Source organism: Symphodus melops (genome assembly GCF_947650265.1).
Source record: "Symphodus melops genome assembly, chromosome: 1".
Taxonomy (NCBI): Eukaryota; Metazoa; Chordata; class Actinopteri; order Labriformes; family Labridae; genus Symphodus; species Symphodus melops.
In genome coordinates, this window is record NC_136691.1 from 36,821,342 (window position 1) to 36,840,848 (window position 19,507).

The window sequence follows — 19,507 nt, forward strand, 5'->3', positions numbered from 1 at the left end:
ATTGTCTCAGTACTTTCTTTCCCTGTGAAATACACCCCCCCCCCCCCCACACACACACACACACACACACACACACACACACTTTCACATAAAGGCCACTGCATGAAATATATCGTAACTGTTGCATTTACAGGAACACTAACATTACAGTTTGAACATTAAAGTAGTAGACATTAGAGCTGAAGTCACTAGCTCTCTGTTGTACTTGTATCTCCCAGGTCCAACAGACAAGAGTACAGTGGTAGCCTCACAGCAGTACGTCTCTCTCTAAGGACCACCTGGTTGAACGTAATGCTATTGATTCCTTCCCGTCCTTGTTTTCATTAGTCACTTCAGGGCCCGAGCGGTCGAAAACGACTTTTGTTACTCGAGACGAGCAAAGTCATGAGGGATTGGTTGATTGGATACTGGCAGATAGCGATGTCAGTGTGGCCTTGATAATACGTCCTGCCTTGGAAACTGTCCTGTTTCTTAAACCTATGGACGACCTTTATTATCTCAGGCTTGTCTGTCGTTTTGTGACCCACTGGGGTTTACTCCCCACCTGTCCTCTACTAAACATCCCAGGAGAAATAATGATTCAAACCTCTGATAGTAAGCTGCAATAATTTGATTTCTGCCCTTCACTAAACATGTCTATTTCCCACGTACAGCCTGTTGAAACTGGGGGGTGTAAGGATCAATCAATACACAGTAGAATAACATGCAATGATCAAGAATTTCATCTCAGCAACACAACGTGAAAAGATTCATCCTCTTAAAGATATCGTTCTCTCCGTTTCTCAGGTAGATAATGGAAAGTAAGTCCATGGAGATCTTCGTTGGGCTCTTGTATTTACAGCCCTCGAAATATCAAATATCAGTAGTAATGTTTTTTTGATTTCAGAAAAAGATTGATCAAAACTGAAGCAGATTGCAGATGCAAACAGTGGTTCAATAAGAGGAAATCGTGAAGAAGCCAAACACACACCTGGCCTCTTACAGGAAGCGCTCACCTGTAATAGTTTGATTCACTGACCATTTCTGCACTCAAACCTGAGACATTTGTCACTATATAAACGTATATTTTTTTTAAATGACATTTCTTGAGTTCAGTTAAAAGCCGCACCTTTTGAATCCATTACAAAGAATCTACATAACACGACACATTAGGATGAAAGTGAACGTTTGAAAGGATTGGGCCGACATGAGTAACGATGCTTCTTCTTGGCTTCTCCGTCGTATCTAACAGCTTGTTCTTGTTTTTCTAGGACAACCAAAGTTTTCCTCTAAGCTGTCATTCTTTATTTCTCTTACAGTTACAGAGAAAGAGGTGCAGCAGTGGTGAGTGTTTTCATTTATATTTCATCACAATGTTTGCATTTCTTATGTGAACTTAGTTATATATAAGCAGCTGTGTTTTTACGAGCTGGCTTACAGGAATCAGGGAATCTTATCTTAACCCATTTGAGAGGGGAAAAAAAACCCCTCCTATGGATATACTGTACTGGCCATCATTTGGTTTCTTGTGTTCGTGGCCGGTGAAATAAAAATGTATGATAGTTGAACTGAAGCCATCTTCCTCACACTGCCCTGAAGCCAGACGAGCTCTGCAAATAGAATGACTTTGAAGCCTTACTGAGCCTGAATGACTTTGAAGGCTGATAACACTGATACAGACACTTCCATGATGCATTCCTCAACAACCTTTTTTTGCCCGCTTTGCAAGAGGGATGTCTGATAAGGGAAGAATGCCGGGGGGGGGGGGGGGGGGCATAAGGTTGTTTCTCTTTTGGACACTTAATGACTACACATCCAAGAAGCCTCTACAAGGTAATCATTCCTTACCTGTTAGTCAATGTGCTCTACTCGAGCATTACCTGGCTGTAGCTGTAACATGTACGTACATGCATTCAAATGAAAAAAAAAAAAAAAAAAAGTCATAAAAAAAGTGCAACTCAGGGCAGGACTAGTCACAGAGCTGTAGAGGGAGTGATCGTCACAGTAAAGGGGAACCTTTCTGAAGGCACAGTTTTACTAGCTGCTGGTGACGGATAAGAGACAATGCATCGTTTTAACAAACATGATTCAAGCATGAGCGTAGTCATTCCTTTTGTGTTCTGCACGTTGCCTCTGGGCTATTGTTTCTTTGGAGATGGAAAAACAAAGCCAAGTGTATATTAGAAGAGGGAGCACTGTAATAAAGTGATGGCTCCGCCATGTTCACACTTCACTTATTCTGCTTTGGTTTTTTGCGTTTTACGACCTAATTCTGCATGCATGAAAAGAGCTGTGAGTCGATCGCCGGTCGCTGTTCATGTGCCCTGTTGAAAGGGGTTTACAGAGGGGGAGAGGAGGAAGGCAGCGCACATTCAAAGCCATACAACAGCAGTAGCAGTAGCAGCATTAGATAAAACTGGGCATTGACAGGTCCACAGCCTCTGTTCCGGCCTGTCTCTGGGGCTGCCTGAGTGCACCGAGGTGGAATACCCCCTCCTCAAACCCCCGCTGCCTTGGGCTAGGCAGCCAGCTCGCTCATCATTACTCTCACTGTCTTTCACAAGAAAGTTTGCATGAGTCCTCACTTGAAGATCAGCAGCAATCAACACGACTGAGTGTGAGGGATGAGAGGGAATTTTACCAGGGGAAATGCCAGATGGCGTGTAATTAGAGCACAGGCAGAGACACAGAAGAATTAGCAGGGTTAGATAAATGCCTGTGTTGTGCATTGAATTTGTTCCCCCTTTCTAATTCTCCTCTAAGGGTACATCATTAGTATGCTCGAGGCTCACCTGAAATCAATACGCTAATGCCATAGCGCAGTGACGTCCCTGCCAACGAGACAGGTGTAAGGAAAATCCTGCACAACTCTTTAGCTAAGCACCATGGTAGATTCCAGGAGTCGGAGCCAGCACGAGTGATAAATACCTTGTGTGTCACGTCTGCTATATCCCTGCTAGTGCAGTGTGTAGTGGCCTCATTACACTGCTTCACATTCAATCTGACAGCGTATGTGTGTCTTAGCACCAGTGTCACAGAGTCAGTTTTCTTGTACATGTTATGTTCTTGGCAAATGAAGGTGATTCTGATTATCACTCTGATGTCTCTGACACTGAGCAAACAGTCGCAGTGTCTCTATAATGTGTAACTGAACTTTGTCCTTGTCTTCTGCCTATGTAACCTCAATGGTAATATGGTAAATGTTGTTGTTCCCGCAACATGGGCCAATAAATATGACTATGAGCATGCTGAAAAGGAACAACAAAACAGAAGCAGCACCGGTGAGTCTTTGATTTAAAAAGATGATCAAAGTGCATTCAAGAATCAGACAGGAGCCAAAATAAAACTGATTCATCAATGAACTAGTTCTTCACATTTAAAATGTGTTAAATGATCTTTACAGCAAACAATACCTTCTGTCCTTTGATTCCCACCCCTACAAAAGACAGGCATGACATAGAAATGTTGTGTTGTACAGAATCGATTAACATGGTAAAATCACAAGGTGGACAATATTATCATCCATTTAAAGAGATGAAGATGCTACACTACAATCACACAAGTATGTGATGATTGTAGTGTTGTATTGCAAGATGTTTTAATACGGGTTTGTGTTTTCACATCAGTCTGTTTTTAGGTCTTGGGGAGTGCCACTGCACATTGGAAGAAAAGTTGTACAAAGCCCTCTGTGGCTTGAGAGGGAGCTGCGTGAAATCTGATTTAGTGGTTTCTATGGAGTCAGTGAGAGTTGGGCCTGAAGACAACATGTTTGGCAAGAAACAAATCTTCGAAAGAACGGAGTTTGCCAAACCTGAAGTGTACTCCCCATCTCTGCTTTGGGATACCACCTGAAGGCTAAAATAACTCTTACTATCATAAGCTACTCCGGTCATAGATAAAGAAAAAAGATAAAGCATTACAAGCTATGCCATTGGTATGGAATATTATACGCCTCCTAAGTGGAATGGTCTCTTAAAAGAGTCCAATAATGATGATAAAGAAATATCCCCAACAGAGAGAGGAGGTATGTGTTGCCAGTGTTTGGGAGAGTGCAGGTGAGAGAGGGAAATGTGACCATGATATTTCTTCACCTTCTAGTCACAAAGAAATGGATAATTTGTCATCCTCTTCAATTTTCCTCTTTGAGTTGAAAAACTTTTAGACCTTTCTTTAATCCCTAAAGGGAAGAGAAATTGGCACAACTAGTTACACAGATTATTACTGTCAGTGCCCCCTCTCTGCCCAAATCTCAAACCAGGTGGAGGGGAGTGGAGTTGCAGGTTTTTCAAAGGAAGAAGAATACGTGTAATAGAAATCAATCAATATGGGTTTTGTTTAATTTTGTATACTGGAAACTGTCCTTTGTGTTGTAGAAAATGTTAAATCACTTCTTTATGAAAATGGTAGAAAACTATTAACTGGCTGCTCTGTCATTTTCAAAAACAACTGTTTTTGAAATGTTATGGCCCTCTTAGGTATGGAAAAAGTGTTGTTTTTTTTTATTAACGGGGTACTTTGTTTTTTTTACTTGCATAACTTTGTGTGACTCATAGAAACAATCCTTTAATTATAATGAAACTCATGAATGTCTTTAATTAGTCTCAATCTTCCTTCTTAGTACCTTCTTTCACCATAACTGCAGTAACTCAGGCTTTCTGTGAAAAACAGGATTCCAGCGTTAGTCATGATGAGAAAATAAAAAAGAGACATTCTAACCACAAAGTCGGTAATAACGTCATGCAGTTTGAAAGCCTCTAGTTTGGGTCAATTAGTTTAGACTTCAGAGAATTTAGAACTGTTTCACAGGTTCTACATCAGGGCTACATGGAGATTCAATTATAACTGTGTGATTCTGATTGTTTGTTACTTGTTCTTTATTCATGTAGTTAACTTCCATTCCAACAGACATGATTTCTACATAGAACTTGGAATTAATAGATACAAATAAAACTACTTCCAAAAAGTAGAATAGAAAGCAGCATGCTCTTTAGAAATAACAAACAGGCGTACACGCAGACATAAAATTATACAGAAAAGAAAGAGAAAATAAAATTATAAGAATTATATGTATAAGAAATACCACAACAACTGAAAATACAATATGTAGGAGAAAACAAACACAGTTTATTCATTCATTCTTAAATCCATGCCATGAGAGATACCAGATCCAAATTTGCATCCAATTTTTTTTGTCATATTGATTTCTAATAAAAACACATTTCCACAGTAATTCCTGCCAAGCATTTTCCCATGGACTGTACCAAGAATGGAGAGCAGAATATGTTGGCTCAAGTCAAATCAGAAGGTTTAAAGCCCCCCCTCCTGACTGGCTACTGTATATGAATAATCCCACATCTACCATGTTAACAGATAGGACATGGGTCAAACTATAATGGGTCGGATTAGCAGAGCCATTGATCTTCCATAACTGCTCTTTCAGCCTGTCCTTACTGCACAGACTCTGGTTGCATTTTGCAATAAGTGCCCGTCATGGGGATGTTTGGTCAACAGGAGGCTGAGCCACGCTGTCCATTTCTATATACTGTCCCTGGAGTTTCTTTAATTATCTCGAACGATACAGACTGACGCTAATATTTCTCTGATGGCTAATAAAGCTGTATTGGCGTACAGCTTACATTTTATTTATCTGTGATAAAAAGTGGTTGACATTTTTTGAAAAAGAAATCTGAAATGTTGCTACAAGAGCTAAAGCAGCCTCTTTTGAACTTCCTTGTTAGCAGATAGAAGCTATCGTTTTAAAAGTTCTTTCATTGTTGGGCAGAAATTGTTCACTTTGGCAAGGCATGGGACATCTGAAATGCAGACCAATCCCAAGATATTTTGCCCATACATGAGATATCACCTTTTATATAGGCTGCCTGGACTGTTCTTCAAGAGTCACACGTAAAACAAAAGAAAGAAATCAGGTGAAATAGGTCAGCTTTGGATTATGATATTCATTGTGTGTTCTGCATTTTGAATACCAATTTGGTCGTATTCTGCATTATAGGGAGCTTGGCTTTCATTTATCATGCATATCTCCAGATAATTCAAAAGTGAGAATTACATGGTTCTGCTCTGCTCTCGCCTCTCTTCAAGCCCAACTTTTACAGCTGCTCCTCAAAGCGTCTCTCCATCTCTTTTACTGTATAGAGCTGCCTTCATTATCTCTGACGCAGATTAAAAGGAAAGGGTTTAAGAGGAGAGAGAGGAGTGGAAGAGATGTGTTCTGGCCTTTCATTCTGCACCAGAAGACACACACACACACACACACACACACACACACACACACACACACACACACACACTCCTCTCTGTCTGTCTCTGTGGTCATAATTACAGCCCCACCTTGTTTTGATCAGTTATAAACGAATCAGAGACGAACACACAATGCTCCCTCGTGTGAACTTGCGTCAGAAGTTATCAGAAGCAACGGCTCTTTGCAATCCTTTTTATAACTTGAGAGTATTATTATTTTCCCTCGATTGCCACGTCCCGTCCCCCCCCCCCCCACTTTTCATCTTGCATTTATTTTTGTCACGGCTAACACTCCCTTCTCGCGCTCTGACCTGTAACAGTGTAGACAGACTCTGAGGCTGCTGTGCTTCTTTGTGAAGACAAACAAGGAAACCGCCTACCTTTGAGTGACTGCGCTTCAAATTGCTCATGAGATGCTTCTATATTTAGACCAATAGAGATATTAAGGCGCTCTCCAGATATGTCATTTCCAGTGGCGAGAGGAAGCGCTCAGACTTATCTATCAGCTACGCATATTATCAAAAGAGGACTAGAGTGTAATTTGATTAGCGCTAACCACTCTAGGCTTGCTATTGGATTATGGTGATCGTCTTATCTGTGAATGAGACAAATAGCTTTGCACTTTAGCGTCTTGATCCAGCACAATGTCTTAAACTGCATCTGTAATGGCTGCTGCAGAAGTGAGGAGGTGGCTTTGGGGTTGATATTGTTCATCATGTTCTTTTCTTTTTGTACATTTTAAATGATATCTGTGAAGAATCTTCATCTGTACTTTGTTCTTCAGGTACAAAGGCTTCATTAAAGACTGTCCCAGTGGGCAGCTGGACGCTGTGGGCTTTCAGAAGATATACAAGCAGTTCTTTCCTTTTGGAGATCCAACAAAGTTCGCCTCGTTTGTCTTCAACGTATTTGATGAAAATAAGGTTTGTGATCCAAAACGGTTCTCTGGGTTTTTTAACCTAAAAATGACAAATGAAAATGTTTACTTTTTTTCCCCAGATTGCTGATAGAAAGTTGTGTTAAAGGACAGAGTGCCCAAGGACAGCGCTTATCTGCTTTCAGCAAAGGGTTGAACAGAATAAAAGGGCCACATTGTATATTAATCATTTTCATTTTGCTCCTGGTATTGTTCCAGTTGTTCCTTTTTAGAGGTCTGTGTTAAGACTGAGGTTATTTATTTAAACCCCTTCTGTTTCTGAGAAGTGAAATGCATTGAAAGTCTGGGCCAAAGTTGAATAAAAACGAAACATACAGTACAGGCTTTTTTTTTCTTTGATGACGATGAAGAGGAGCACACAGAGTCCTTTGATGTTTTGCACTGTGACGGGATCACTTAAAACACCATGCACACTTTTGAAATCTCTCTGACTGAAAATTGTCAGTCAGGTTTTTTAAATAACAACAAGATGATTCCCTCCTCTAAAAAATGTTGAACAGAAAACTGAAGATGATTCACAGCATCAGTAGTAACACATAAACAGAACTCTCAGGTTTGTGCCAGAAATCTCTTTCTATTAGTGGATGCCAGTTTCTTTTTCCTTTTTTTTTTTTTAAGGTATGTGTGTATTTTTTAGAGGATATGATGAAAATGCAAGATTAAACATAGCCACAGCTTTCTTAGCTGCAGTCGTCTGAAGTAATTTCAGACTTTAGAAGAACCATTGTTGGTTTGTTGGTGAGCCCCTGGAGGCTTATTGACTTCAGTTAAGAGGCTTTGTGACAGGAAGATCAGACAACCCCTCCGTCTGATGTTTATCTGTGACCTTCATTAGCGTTAGGCTCCCCATAGTTCCAGAAGGCATTGATCTTAACAGTTTTTTATGACTTATGTAATCAGCAATGCATGACTTCAGCATTGTCTGGCTGGTCAGATGTCTGATGGTGATAAAGTAAGCTGACCCCAAGGCCATTAAGAGCACGTGTCTTGTTTTCTAAACTGAACTCACAGCAGGTAAGAAGACTTTGCATCAAAGTGTCAGAAAACTTTTGTGATGACACCCAGTCCTGAAGTATTTAGTAAGAAGACCGTTTGATCAAAGCCTGAAGCCTCCACGACCAGGAAGTCGATTTATATGCATTACTTGTTGTCCACAAGATTTTGTTTGATTTTAAACGTAAAGGACATTTCTTTTATGCACTGTCTTGTTTGGTCTAAGGAAGTCTGATACATTGCTTTGAGGCTGGAGTTCAGTACTTGATGAGTTTGCATGAATAAGCAGAGTTTAAACTACTTTGAGGATTCATTTAATATTGATTGTTTTTACGTCGCAGACACTGAAGAAAACAACTATTCCTTGGAGTTGTTCAAACGTCTCCCTCTCTTTGGGATTTGCAACAAAGCTGAGAGCTGAAATGTTGAAGTGGAATCATTTCCCCCTTTTCTTTGACACCATTATGTGCCACGCCCATCCTTAATGTAGAGTCGTTGGAAAAACATTAAACGCTTCCGGCCTAAATACACAGTGTTTGGTGTAACTGTTTGCTGTAACTTTTAGACTATGACCCAGTAGCATCCGTCTTACTAATGACCAGAGGTGACATATTTCCGCCTCAGGAGAGAGCCAGGTGCAGGGCAAAAAATAGCAGCTGACTTGGAGCAAACGTCTGGCCCCATTTTGAGCAGAATACAACTTGAAAAATAGCACGGAGCACTTCAAAGTAAAACCACAAGTGTCAAGTAAGATGCTCTTATCTTTAACAGGGGGTCATTTCCTCTCTCACATTTTATCTCTCTCTCTCTCCCTCTTGTCACTCTGCAGGATGGACGCATCGAGTTCTCTGAGTTCATCCAGGCCCTCTCTGTGACCTCGCGGGGGACTCTGGATGAGAAGTTGAGATGTAAGCACCCGCCTCCCCTATTATTTGACATTTAAATGACAGGATTTAGGATTGACTGCAAGTCTTGCATATGAAAGAAGACAGGCGAGTTCCTAGAGAGCAGCAAACAGAAGGTTATTAGCAGGATACAGCAGGCCTCTGCAACCTGGAGTCCCAGCTGAATAGACTTGAAATATTTTCCAAAAAAAGAACACTCTAGAAAAACTTGTAACTTTAGCTGTAAATTTGTAATTGTGAAATAAGGCATTATGTTTATTTCTATCCAGAATTGCTGAGGTTTTCTTCAAACTAGGATTCTAGCACGGAAGGCTCCTGTCACCGCCAAAGACATGAAACAAAAGTTTTAACGTCACATTCGCTTTCCAGTGTTACTGTTGACTCACCAACCGAGACAAAACCCTCACATTTTAACATCTTTGTTTATCTAGGGGCTTTTAAATTATACGACCTTGATAATGATGGCTACATCACCCGAGACGAGATGTTGAACATCGTCGATGCCATTTATCAGATGGTGGTAAGTCTAATCGAACAACAGACCTGTACATCTACATTCTTCTGAAGGGTACAACATGTAATGGTTATAAATCTTAGGGGAACACTGTGGAGTTGCCAGAAGAAGAAAACACACCAGAAAAGCGAGTGGATCGCATCTTTGCAATGATGGACAAGGTTTGTATTTTATTCCTGAATATTTAACTACTCGCACTGTGTCGATCACCAAACCTTTTTCTGAATCTGCCTTTGTTGCCACCCTCAGTTCTTTGACGTGGACACGGTTAAGTTTAGAGTTGCTATCTGTAGCCGGCACAGCGTCATTATTACCAACCACAGTCTATAAACATCATACAGTATATAGTGTCCTCCGCCCCTCGGCCTCGGTGCTAATACCCGCTCTCAGCACCGAGAATCTCCTCAGCTGTAGTGAAAGATGAGACATGGGTGTGTTTGTCAGCCTGCTACTGCCAAGATCAGCCATTTAGTCGAGCTGTTCAGCACTGCAGCACTTGATTTGTATTGGCGTAGTGGCTATCATCCAAGTGCACTGAAGCAAAGATCAGTCCAACAGCAGAACACAGTGGTGACATGATGGAGCTGAAGAGGCTCTTTTGCCCCCTGCTGGTTGCTTTGTGTTAAAGCCTTAAAGGGTTGTCAAATCATCGAGTGTTGTGTTCTTCTTTCAGAATGCAGATGGGAAGCTGACTCTGCAGGAGTTTCAGGAGGGTTCAAAGGCAGACCCCTCTATTGTTCAGGCTTTATCACTCTATGATGGACTTGTGTAGGAATGCAAGGTGAGTGGGGTATTAATGAGCGACTACCTGCATACTTCTCTGCTTGAGTGAATTTCAATCCCGGGTCATGCCTCGGCTCCAACATAATACTGATACTTCATCAGAGCACAGAATAAAAGACAGGAAACTCAGCCCGTGTGTTGAAACTTAAAGTGAAGAAGCCACTTGTGTGCTCCCAGTTTGTTCCAATGAATTATTCAGAAGGCCCACTTGTTTGCTGGCAATCAAATAGTCTTGCGGTGCCGTGTGAGGAGCGAGACAGGCCTCTCCTCTCACTGCCTAATGCAAAGCACCAACTGCTGCCAATTGTTGCAAACATCCTGCTTAGCGTTTTGTCAACTGTGAAGCCCATGAACACACATTTTGCGAGATAGAGTAGCACTGCTGAGCATGATCGTCTTGCATGCTCTGAACACGACCAAATGATTGTGACTCCACTTCCTGTCATTTCCTCACCGGTGAACATTGTCACAGCTTCCCAGATGGATCCAGCTCAAGCATCCTGCTGCGCGTTAAACACTAATCCAGCATCATCACACCTGTAACATGAGGATCCACTTTTAACTACCCTTGAAGACTGCAAACCTCTGTCACGTGACCGTACAGCATCTGTGTCAAGTAGCTGTTCGTCTACATCTCCAGTAAGGATTGTAAACAAGTATATCCTCTGATGTCTACGCAGAATTCAAACATGCCAGCTAAATCCTACGACATTTATCCGTGCTTCTACAGCTATGTGGCACTGCGTACAAATGTGAGTATTGTGGACTGTGCAGACATTTCTACAAGAGCAGTGTTGTGATTTCCCCACGGACAGTCCAAGGAAGTGGACTGTCTCCCCCCCCCCCCCCCCCCCCCCCCCCGTCGTCCACATGCTGTGAACATGGGGCTACTCGAGCTGCTCCAAGGAACTGTTCGCTGCATCCTCACCGTATGGAGCGACTCTAAACCTGGGAAAATCTGGAAAATGTGTTACGTGGTGATTACATGAACACTAACTTAAAGTGAAAAAAGCAGTATACTGTACATATGATAATGTAAATATAATGGTAATTTATTTTCTGCTTTGCTGCGTTTATGGGAAATGTTCCCATAAGTATGGAATGAAGTTTTATTTTTTATCAAAGGTGTTACAATGTATTGCACTGTATTTTTCATTATTACTGTGCGGTTGTTTCATTCTCATATTCTAAAGTTTCCTTCTCCTAAGAGACAAGTTTTTTTGTGTTTTTTTTTGTTTTTTTTGAAGAGTTGAAGGAGCGGGTTATTTTGCTGTTTGCATCCTATTGTGTTTTTACTTCCTCATTAGCACGATCAGCCCTTTTTTAAAACTGTTGCACAGCCACATCCTGAACTACATGACCAAGCAACGGGGTGTATCCACCAAGCTCACGTCTGAATGATTTTGTCCTTCGAGAGCATCTTACTCCGCCCTCAACACTCACAGAGCCCTGGTCACAAGCAGACATCAACTGTGGTTGTAAAGGCTTTGTGAGCGCCTTTGTTGCAATCTGTATTTTTCCCTTTGTGAGGCCAGAGCATGTGTTGGTGTTGCCTTTTTTCATTCCTGGAATATTTTACTTACAGCTTCACTGATTTTATGCCTTATGCAAATGATGATTTAATCAATGATAAATGTCATTTACCTGTTGATTAACAGTAGAAGAGCACAGAATAAAATGCATTTAAGTGGCTGACCTTTGTAGCATTTTGTTTTTAGTCTTTGGATTTGATTTGAAATGCATTATGCATGTTTGAATTTATATTGACGGGTTCTTCGATAATTCAAAAAGATACTTTGTTCAATGCATGTGGAGAGATCAGATGCTCTTTTTTAATATCCGTATCTCTAATGAATCACTTCTTGAAATAATCCAATACTTCAAATTCTATTTTGCATTCGAAATAAAAGGCTATGACATTTTAACGTTAGAAGAGACAATGTTGAGCATGTGTCCTCCTTTCAAACACAAACGCTTACATTCTCTCTGTAGTGTAAGCCTGCACTCCATGTCTGAATAATGAGAAATTAACCACAGAACACTGTGAAGTATTGGCATTGATGGGTGGATTAATAAAGCTCAGTGGCTATGGTGTAAAGACTGCTGAGTCTGTCTGCCGGGCCTGCTCAAACCTGCTCTCCGTTTTCTTTTAACCAATGACAGATTTAAGTTAGTTTAGTTTAGTTTATTAGTTCATTTGAGCAGCAGACAAAATAATAGAACAGATTTACTCACAGGTAATAAAAGAAACAGGGAGAAAATGCTCTCAAAAGGAGTAGGGTGAAGTTCCCAGAACTTATGTGACCCCTACCCCTGACTTATCAAACATGAAAGAGCAGTTTGTGACAATTTACTTGTGATCATTTAAATGATAAAGAAGAGAGGAATACAACATTTTTTTACCATCAATTAATCCTTTGATAGGTCCTTAATAACACCAGTGATATCAGAAGAAGGAGATCAGGAGGGTCCAGAGCTTTTCACTGATGACGCTTCTATCCTTCTGGAAGATCACGTTTACACTGTCTGTTATAGAGATGTTCAAATGTAGTATCTGACACTAAGTGCTGCAAAGGGACAGACTTTTTGTTTCAATAATCTTCTCCCGGTTACATTTGAAGTTATACAATTTTAAGTCGAGTTATTTGCTTTCAAGAGATTATGTCTGGCATTTTGTGAGGTCTGATCTCGTTTTAAAAAAAGATTTTACATCGACAGACCTAGGCTACTGTAAAGTGCGTGTTTAATAATCAATAATAGATACTAATTTCAGCCACAAAGTGAAAAGGGATCCGTGACATCTCTGTGTGGGATGTCATAGTATTCCGCTCATTCATTTGCCACGAGGATATTTCTCAGGGTGTGCTATGTATAAACTTAGATTGGTGTCAGCTGAATATAAACTTTGGCTATTTATAAAAACGAGGCTGTTACTGAGACAATGTTCTCTGCATGTCCAACATACAGACGGACCACTCCGTTGGTAATGTGCGTAAAGCTGTTTAAAACAGCAGCGTCTCCTGGGGCCCACGCGGAGAAAACTCAAATGAATTAGGGGGGGGGGGTTTAAAGCTGGAAGACAGAGTGGGGCCGAGGTACACAAAATCTATCTCACGCACACACAAATCAGTTCGAGTCTCAGGAACCTTTTAATACCCATCTCCGCCCCCGTTTGAAGCGTCAGAGCACCAGCTCTCAAGGGGCTCTCTAACATAGAGCCAGTCCACACGCTCCTCCAAACTTTACGCACGGATGTACTCCTGTGGAAGTAGTTGACTCTGGATTTTAATGTGTTTCAGCTGAGCTGCATTGTTCCAAATATCTTTTTCTACCGCTTGGAAATAGTCCCAGACTTTAACCTGCTTTGAAAACTAAACTTTAAAAAACTTTTTTGTTCTTTTTTTTTTATTTGATTCGCCTCGTTCAAGCAGACAGATGCAGTAAATCCTTAAAGAAATGACCACTTTCTTATTAAAGTGCCTAGTCTTGGCAATGTGTATCAGCGCGCACGGGCTCTTGGCAGACCCCGGGGCTGAGGAGGATGATGGATCCGCTGACAGCGCTTCGACCCTGGCCTTTGTGTTCGATGTAACCGGCTCCATGTACGACGATCTGAAACAGGTGATAGAAGGCGCCTCACGGATCCTGGAAAAGACCCTCAGCCGGATTACCAGACCCATCAAAAACTTTGTCCTGGTCCCCTTCCATGACCCAGGTACTTTCTACTGAACATGCTCTGTATATATATATAAAAAAAAATCTGACAAAATAGAAACGTTTAATTTTATTAGTGTGTTGGTCTCGAATTGTTAAATCGTTTGTAATTTATGCGTGTAATTGATGTTTTTTTTTGTTTTTTTGTGTGCAATATTTAACAAAATCAGATATAACTTTAGATAGTTTTGCCAGGTAGGTCACACAGGAGACTTGAGCCTTTTAGTATTAATATAAACCATGTACCCATGCAGGTTTACTGCTGCAGATTTGTCTGCAGGTCATTTACAGTTTAGTAGACATTTAACTCAAACTGATGAAAACACATTTAGCAGGAATATGTGAGCTTCAGGAGTGAGGGCTCCATGGGACAGGTAAGGCTCCCCTGCATCTGACCTCCTATATGGGAAAGCTGCAGCTTGAAAATAAGAGTGCACTAATGGGGGAGGGTGTTTGAGCGCTGATGAGAAGCATATGCTGTCTGCTTGTGTGTAATTACCCCAATCACCCCCCTATCCCTGACTCACCCCACCCTCTCCTACCCTCCATCCAACCCTCCGGAAAACCCTCATAGCCCCTGGTTTAGCCAGCTATAGGGGGGGTGGGTTGCACTAACACCACACAGTTTGTCTGTGTTTAGTGTGCCCTGCCCTTGGGGACCTTGTAAACTACCAGGATTGCAAAGAAGCTGTGTCGCCTGACAAAGAGGCGTGACAGTGCTGTCAGTGTTTTACAGTCTCTCATGAGGAGGAGGCAAGGACTTGAAAGCCTCAGCTGGTGGAAAGAAAAATTAAGAATGAGTTAAACATTTCAACAGTTGACATGTCTTTGAGCTCTGCGTCATTAATCCCACAATGATCCTTCAAAATGCTATTTGACAGCAGGAACAACAAGCACAGACAGAAATCATGAGGCTCCACCCGAGCTGATAAAGGTCTTCTTCAAAAATAACTATAATGATAAAAGGCTTTTGTTTATGGACAGCAGTGTCAAGTAAAACAATGCATTCTCTGTGTATTGGTTAATGTTTACTGTTTGGACGATCAGGCCCTAAAGGCATCCAAGTCAAGTGAGTGTCAGGTCTTGACAGGCTGTTATCCACCAAGGCAGGGTCTCCTGCTGCTACCAGGGACGCAAGAAAAATGACTAAAAAATGCTGAAGCAAAAAAGATTTTTGTTTGTCACCATAAAACTTTGGCAAAAAAAAAGCTAAAACGTGAACAATGTGATTCTGTAATTGCATCATTCCAGCCCTTGTGTTGCGTGTGTGATTGATATTCATGTATTGCACAAAGCTGCAGGCCATCAATCTGGTCCTGATAAATTAGGATGTGGCTTCGAAGTGTTTGATGCTGTTGTTGCTTTTGCTTTATTCACAACTGAACTTCTGTCAGGAAAATATATGGTATTGCAGTGTTTGAGAAAATTCCTCAGCGTGAGACTGTGGAGCTCATTTGGTCTAGATGAATATCTTTAGGCATATGCAATAGTATAACAGCAAGACCATCTCATATGCAGCTGACGTGACGTGATTAAGAACAAGTCTTGATGTTCATCTCTCATGATTTACTTTCAAACTCGCAGATATCGGCCCTGTGTCCATCACCACTGACCCAAAGAAGTTCCAACAGGATCTCCAAGAACTGTTTGTCCAGGTAGGAACCAAAACACATCGATTATGAAGTCAGTCCATGCTTATCAAAGCTTGATGTTTCACTTTAAGTGGATTAACTATGTTGCAATGATCATTGGTTAAACTATTTATTTTGAAGTTGTCAACGTAATCGTACCGATCAATTGCTGTCAAAACCACAGTTTACATCAAACCATTTACAGCTGAAGGGCTAAATCACTTAACTGTGCTTTTATTTATAGAGGTTTCAAACAGGCATCCTGTTTTATTTCTTATATGGAAAGCTTTTTTTCTGTACTTTTTAAATATTTTTGTTGAGGATATTTTATGTTCACTTTGCCAAATTACGGTGTGACTACTAAATGGAACACTGTTTTTTCCAACCAGAGTCATGGCAGCGGTTGAAGGACAACGTTTAGGGTATGATATTCAAAAGATTTCAGGAGTATTTCATTGTTTCTGGTTTTTTTTTTTGTCATCCAGGGTGGAGGCGACTGCCCTGAGATGAGTGTAGGAGCCATCAAGAAAGCCTTGGAGGTTTCACTACCTGGATCCTTCATCTACGTCTTCACCGACGCCAGAGCAAAAGACTATCGCCTTAAAAGAGATGTCCTGCAGCTGGTGCAGCTCCGACAATCGCAGGTACAATTCTGCAAACTTTCACAGGTTGTGAGGATCCCCCAGATGACAGGTAGAAACATGCTTACTTCATCAGCCCCATGTTGGCATTTAAGTTGTAATTTCAATAATGTTGCTTACAATTGAGGTTTCTGGTGTTGCTGTATCGACCACAGATAAAAATATGAATATGAAAACGTCGTAAAAAATAAAATGTAAGAATTGTAGCATTGTTTAATTCTGCCAAAATGATAATGGGTTTAGTTTTCCTACCTACAGAGTTTAGAGTATCTTTGCATTTCTCACTTGCTTTAACAAAAGATCAACAGTGGCATGCTGGGAAAGATCTGCATTCACATAAAAGGTCTCTGATGCTCAGCTGAGCAGAGGAAAGTTATTTAAATCTACACACTCCTGCCCTTTACATGAAGCACGACAATGAGCATTAGCGTCACTTTGGAGCCAGCTGAAAGCGAGGTCGTAGGAAGCAAACCCCGGACAGCAGTAATCCTCTTAACTCTCCCACCTTCCCAGGTTGTGTTTGTGCTGACCGGGGACTGTGGGGACCGCTCTCAGCCCGGCTACAGGGCGTACGAGGAGATCGCTGCCACGTCATCTGGACAGATCTTTCACCTGGACAAGCAGCAGGTCAACGAGGTGAGAGCTGTAACAGGAAACATGCCACTGCAGTGACTGCTTCTCTCACCAAGCCCTCATTGAGTCACATAATACATTAATGGAACTCAGTTGTGTTTATTTTTCATCAAAAGGGTGACATCACCCATGATAATAGAAAACAGCCAGAGCAGACAGAAACAAAAAGTGCCTCACTGATGTAATAAAAGGGTTTTCATGTAGAGTAATCAAATGATTTCAAAGCTGATACTAAACTTCCTGGTTATGTGATACGGCTGAGTGACTCTTTTGTATCGGAAGCAGCATGTAACAGAAGCTGTGTCGAAGAAGCCAAAGACAGCAGGACTCACTTCCCAGGCAGACGTGAAAAAGAAGCCAGAGTTTCCTCTGGAGGAGACACTGGTATCCTGCATGTCAGCACAGGAGATGGCCAAGCAGTGCTGATCTGGAGCCAACAGGCTCCGTACACTGCTGGCCCACTGAACCCCTGAACTCAAACACGCTTGTGTGTGGGTCTGTTTCCTCTCAAGTTCAAGCTTGTGTGTAGCCAAACATGCATGGCCTGTGTGTGGGGCAGCATGGTTCATTATCACTTCATAACCCTGCCAGCTGTTTAAGGGGTGTTTGAATGTTATTTTTGTGTTGCAGTATTAAGGGAATAAGAGACAGAAATGATTCTGGCCCCTACGCCTCAACTCCAGGTGGTTGGCTTTGTGCTAAAGTATCCTCCAGAAATTTGACATTTTTTCAGTGCACTGTTACATGTAAACACGTGCATACTGAGAGAATATTTTTCTTGGATTCACACTGAATTACTGTAAATCAGAGCTGTGTGATTATAGCGCTTGGGTGGCATGCATTTACTAAATTAATGCAAATCCGTTAATCCTTAAAAAAAAAACAACCTCTGAAGTACCACAAATCTCACTAAAATATTCCCTCTTAATAGCAGTTTAATAAAGTGTGTGCGACTCAAATGTACACTCTCTTACCGTGCTCTCTAGGGGCAGAGTGGAGTGAAAACAGACTGCTTATTTTGCTCTATAATCCCAGGATACGATCTGTCATGGCTTCCCTCTTTCCAACACAGCTGCCCTAGTGGAGCTGGCTCCAAGTCCTCACACAGCAACTCATTGTCAACTCTACACATTGCACTTGTTATGCTTGTGGTTATAATCAGGACATGCGAATGTGCAGTCAAACCTGGACCATGATCTGCGCTCTCGATAATTATGATGCCATCTTTCGCCCCCCCTCAGGCTGAAGACCAGACACAAAAAATGAGGACAGTAATGTCTAAGGAATCAGACAACGCCTGCTGTTATGTCTGCTTGAAGGCAGAAACATTTAAGAAGCATGTAATGAAGAATGGGGCTTTCAGCATAGGATACACCCAGTTGTTGTGTGATTCCTCCCATGCCAGATCCATGTACTCTCAGACTGCGCAGCTTTTACCGCCGTTTAAAACAATGCCCTTTTGGTTTCCTCATTACCCAGATGACTTAACGGTTTGGTAATGTTGGTCAGACATAAATGAAAAACAGGTAACATTTATCTTTGACTATTTGTCGTAAACTAAACCAAGGCACCATCGAGACTGTTTCTGTCTCTCTCACAAAGAGGCCACCTGTGAAAGGCAAAGCCCCGGCAGGTGTGTCGACACTCCAGCTGAGAAGGAGAAAGAAGTCCATCTGGGACTGATTTGTTCTAATAACTTTGATTTGTAGCGGCCATCTTCCTTCAAACATCGTCACGTATGTTGTTTAAACCTGGGTAAGGACTCGGGTGACTTCTACCCAGCGGGAGGTCTGGAGTCAAGCTGTTCCTCAACCACAACATGGCAATGTGGTTTCTTTTGCAGGTAATGTACCTGTTCAGTAAGTGGAATACAGCGCCATCCCAGCCTTAGCCAACACTTCTTCTTTGGCTCATCTGACATGCTTCCATGAATAGCAGACGGGGGTCCTTCCTGTTACAGCCCTTTAAGCTCGTTCAACTGAGACACGGCAGATGAGGTTTCACAGGACTTAAGATCCTCTGCATTCCCAGTGGTGAGACAGGGAGTGGCTGCAGAACCCAGCGTGCTTCTCGTGACCTACCTTGGCTCCGGACAGCAAGTGGTCCCATCTCTGCGCTCTACTTCCTTTTATATGAGGTCTCAGGGTGGAGAAATGCCCACTCCTTTCTGCTCTCTTGCATAAGAAATAGACACTATCCTGGGGCAGATGTAGGTCACTTCTTTGCAGTTTCCTGCCCTGCTGGTGATGGCTGCACATGTGGCAGACATTACAGCTGTTTCCAGTTGTAAAACAACGAATGGAACCAGCTGCTGTCAGCACCCAGTGGACCCGATAGACAAAAAAAAAAAAAGCCTGATAAATAAATGTATCAAAGGCTCTCCTTGTTTTCAGCTTCTTTCTTACTTTCTTTCATGTTTGAAAAAATGTTGCCATTGGAACAGTATCCAAAAACCAAGCAACAGCTCATCATGCAGATCAGCTATAGTGGATCTCCTATAAGAGGTCAAAAAACATAGT

At 41.7% G+C, this 19,507-nt stretch overlaps 2 protein-coding genes across 5 annotated transcripts in view; both read left to right on the top strand.

The window, feature by feature from the left end:
- LOC306841140 (neuronal calcium sensor 1) overlaps window positions 1–12,061 on the top strand; it is a 16,699-nt gene extending 4,638 nt beyond the window's left edge. For 3 of the 4 annotated variants that reach the window (XM_079370819.1, XM_079370821.1, XM_079370820.1), the window contains exons 4-10: window positions 1,299–1,323; window positions 7,022–7,160; window positions 8,997–9,075; window positions 9,504–9,592; window positions 9,670–9,747; window positions 10,260–10,367; window positions 10,842–12,061. In XM_079370819.1, the coding sequence (XP_079226945.1) occupies window positions 1,299–1,323; window positions 7,022–7,160; window positions 8,997–9,075; window positions 9,504–9,592; window positions 9,670–9,747; window positions 10,260–10,358 (509 nt within the window). In that variant the 3' untranslated portion in view covers window positions 10,359–10,367; window positions 10,842–12,061. The remainder of the gene's footprint in view (window positions 1–1,298; window positions 1,324–7,021; window positions 7,161–8,996; window positions 9,076–9,503; window positions 9,593–9,669; window positions 9,748–10,259; window positions 10,368–10,841) is intronic. The other variant, XR_013781436.1, reaches the window with a different exon arrangement.
- A 1,745-nt stretch (window positions 12,062–13,806) lies between these two features.
- The window catches only part of hmcn2 (hemicentin 2), a 45,682-nt gene continuing 39,981 nt past the window's right edge, over window positions 13,807–19,507 (top strand). Inside the window, exons 1-4 of the mRNA XM_079357917.1 lie at window positions 13,807–14,084; window positions 15,668–15,738; window positions 16,200–16,358; window positions 16,869–16,991. Of these exons, the coding sequence (XP_079214043.1) occupies window positions 13,826–14,084; window positions 15,668–15,738; window positions 16,200–16,358; window positions 16,869–16,991 (612 nt within the window). The 5' untranslated portion in view covers window positions 13,807–13,825. The remainder of the gene's footprint in view (window positions 14,085–15,667; window positions 15,739–16,199; window positions 16,359–16,868; window positions 16,992–19,507) is intronic.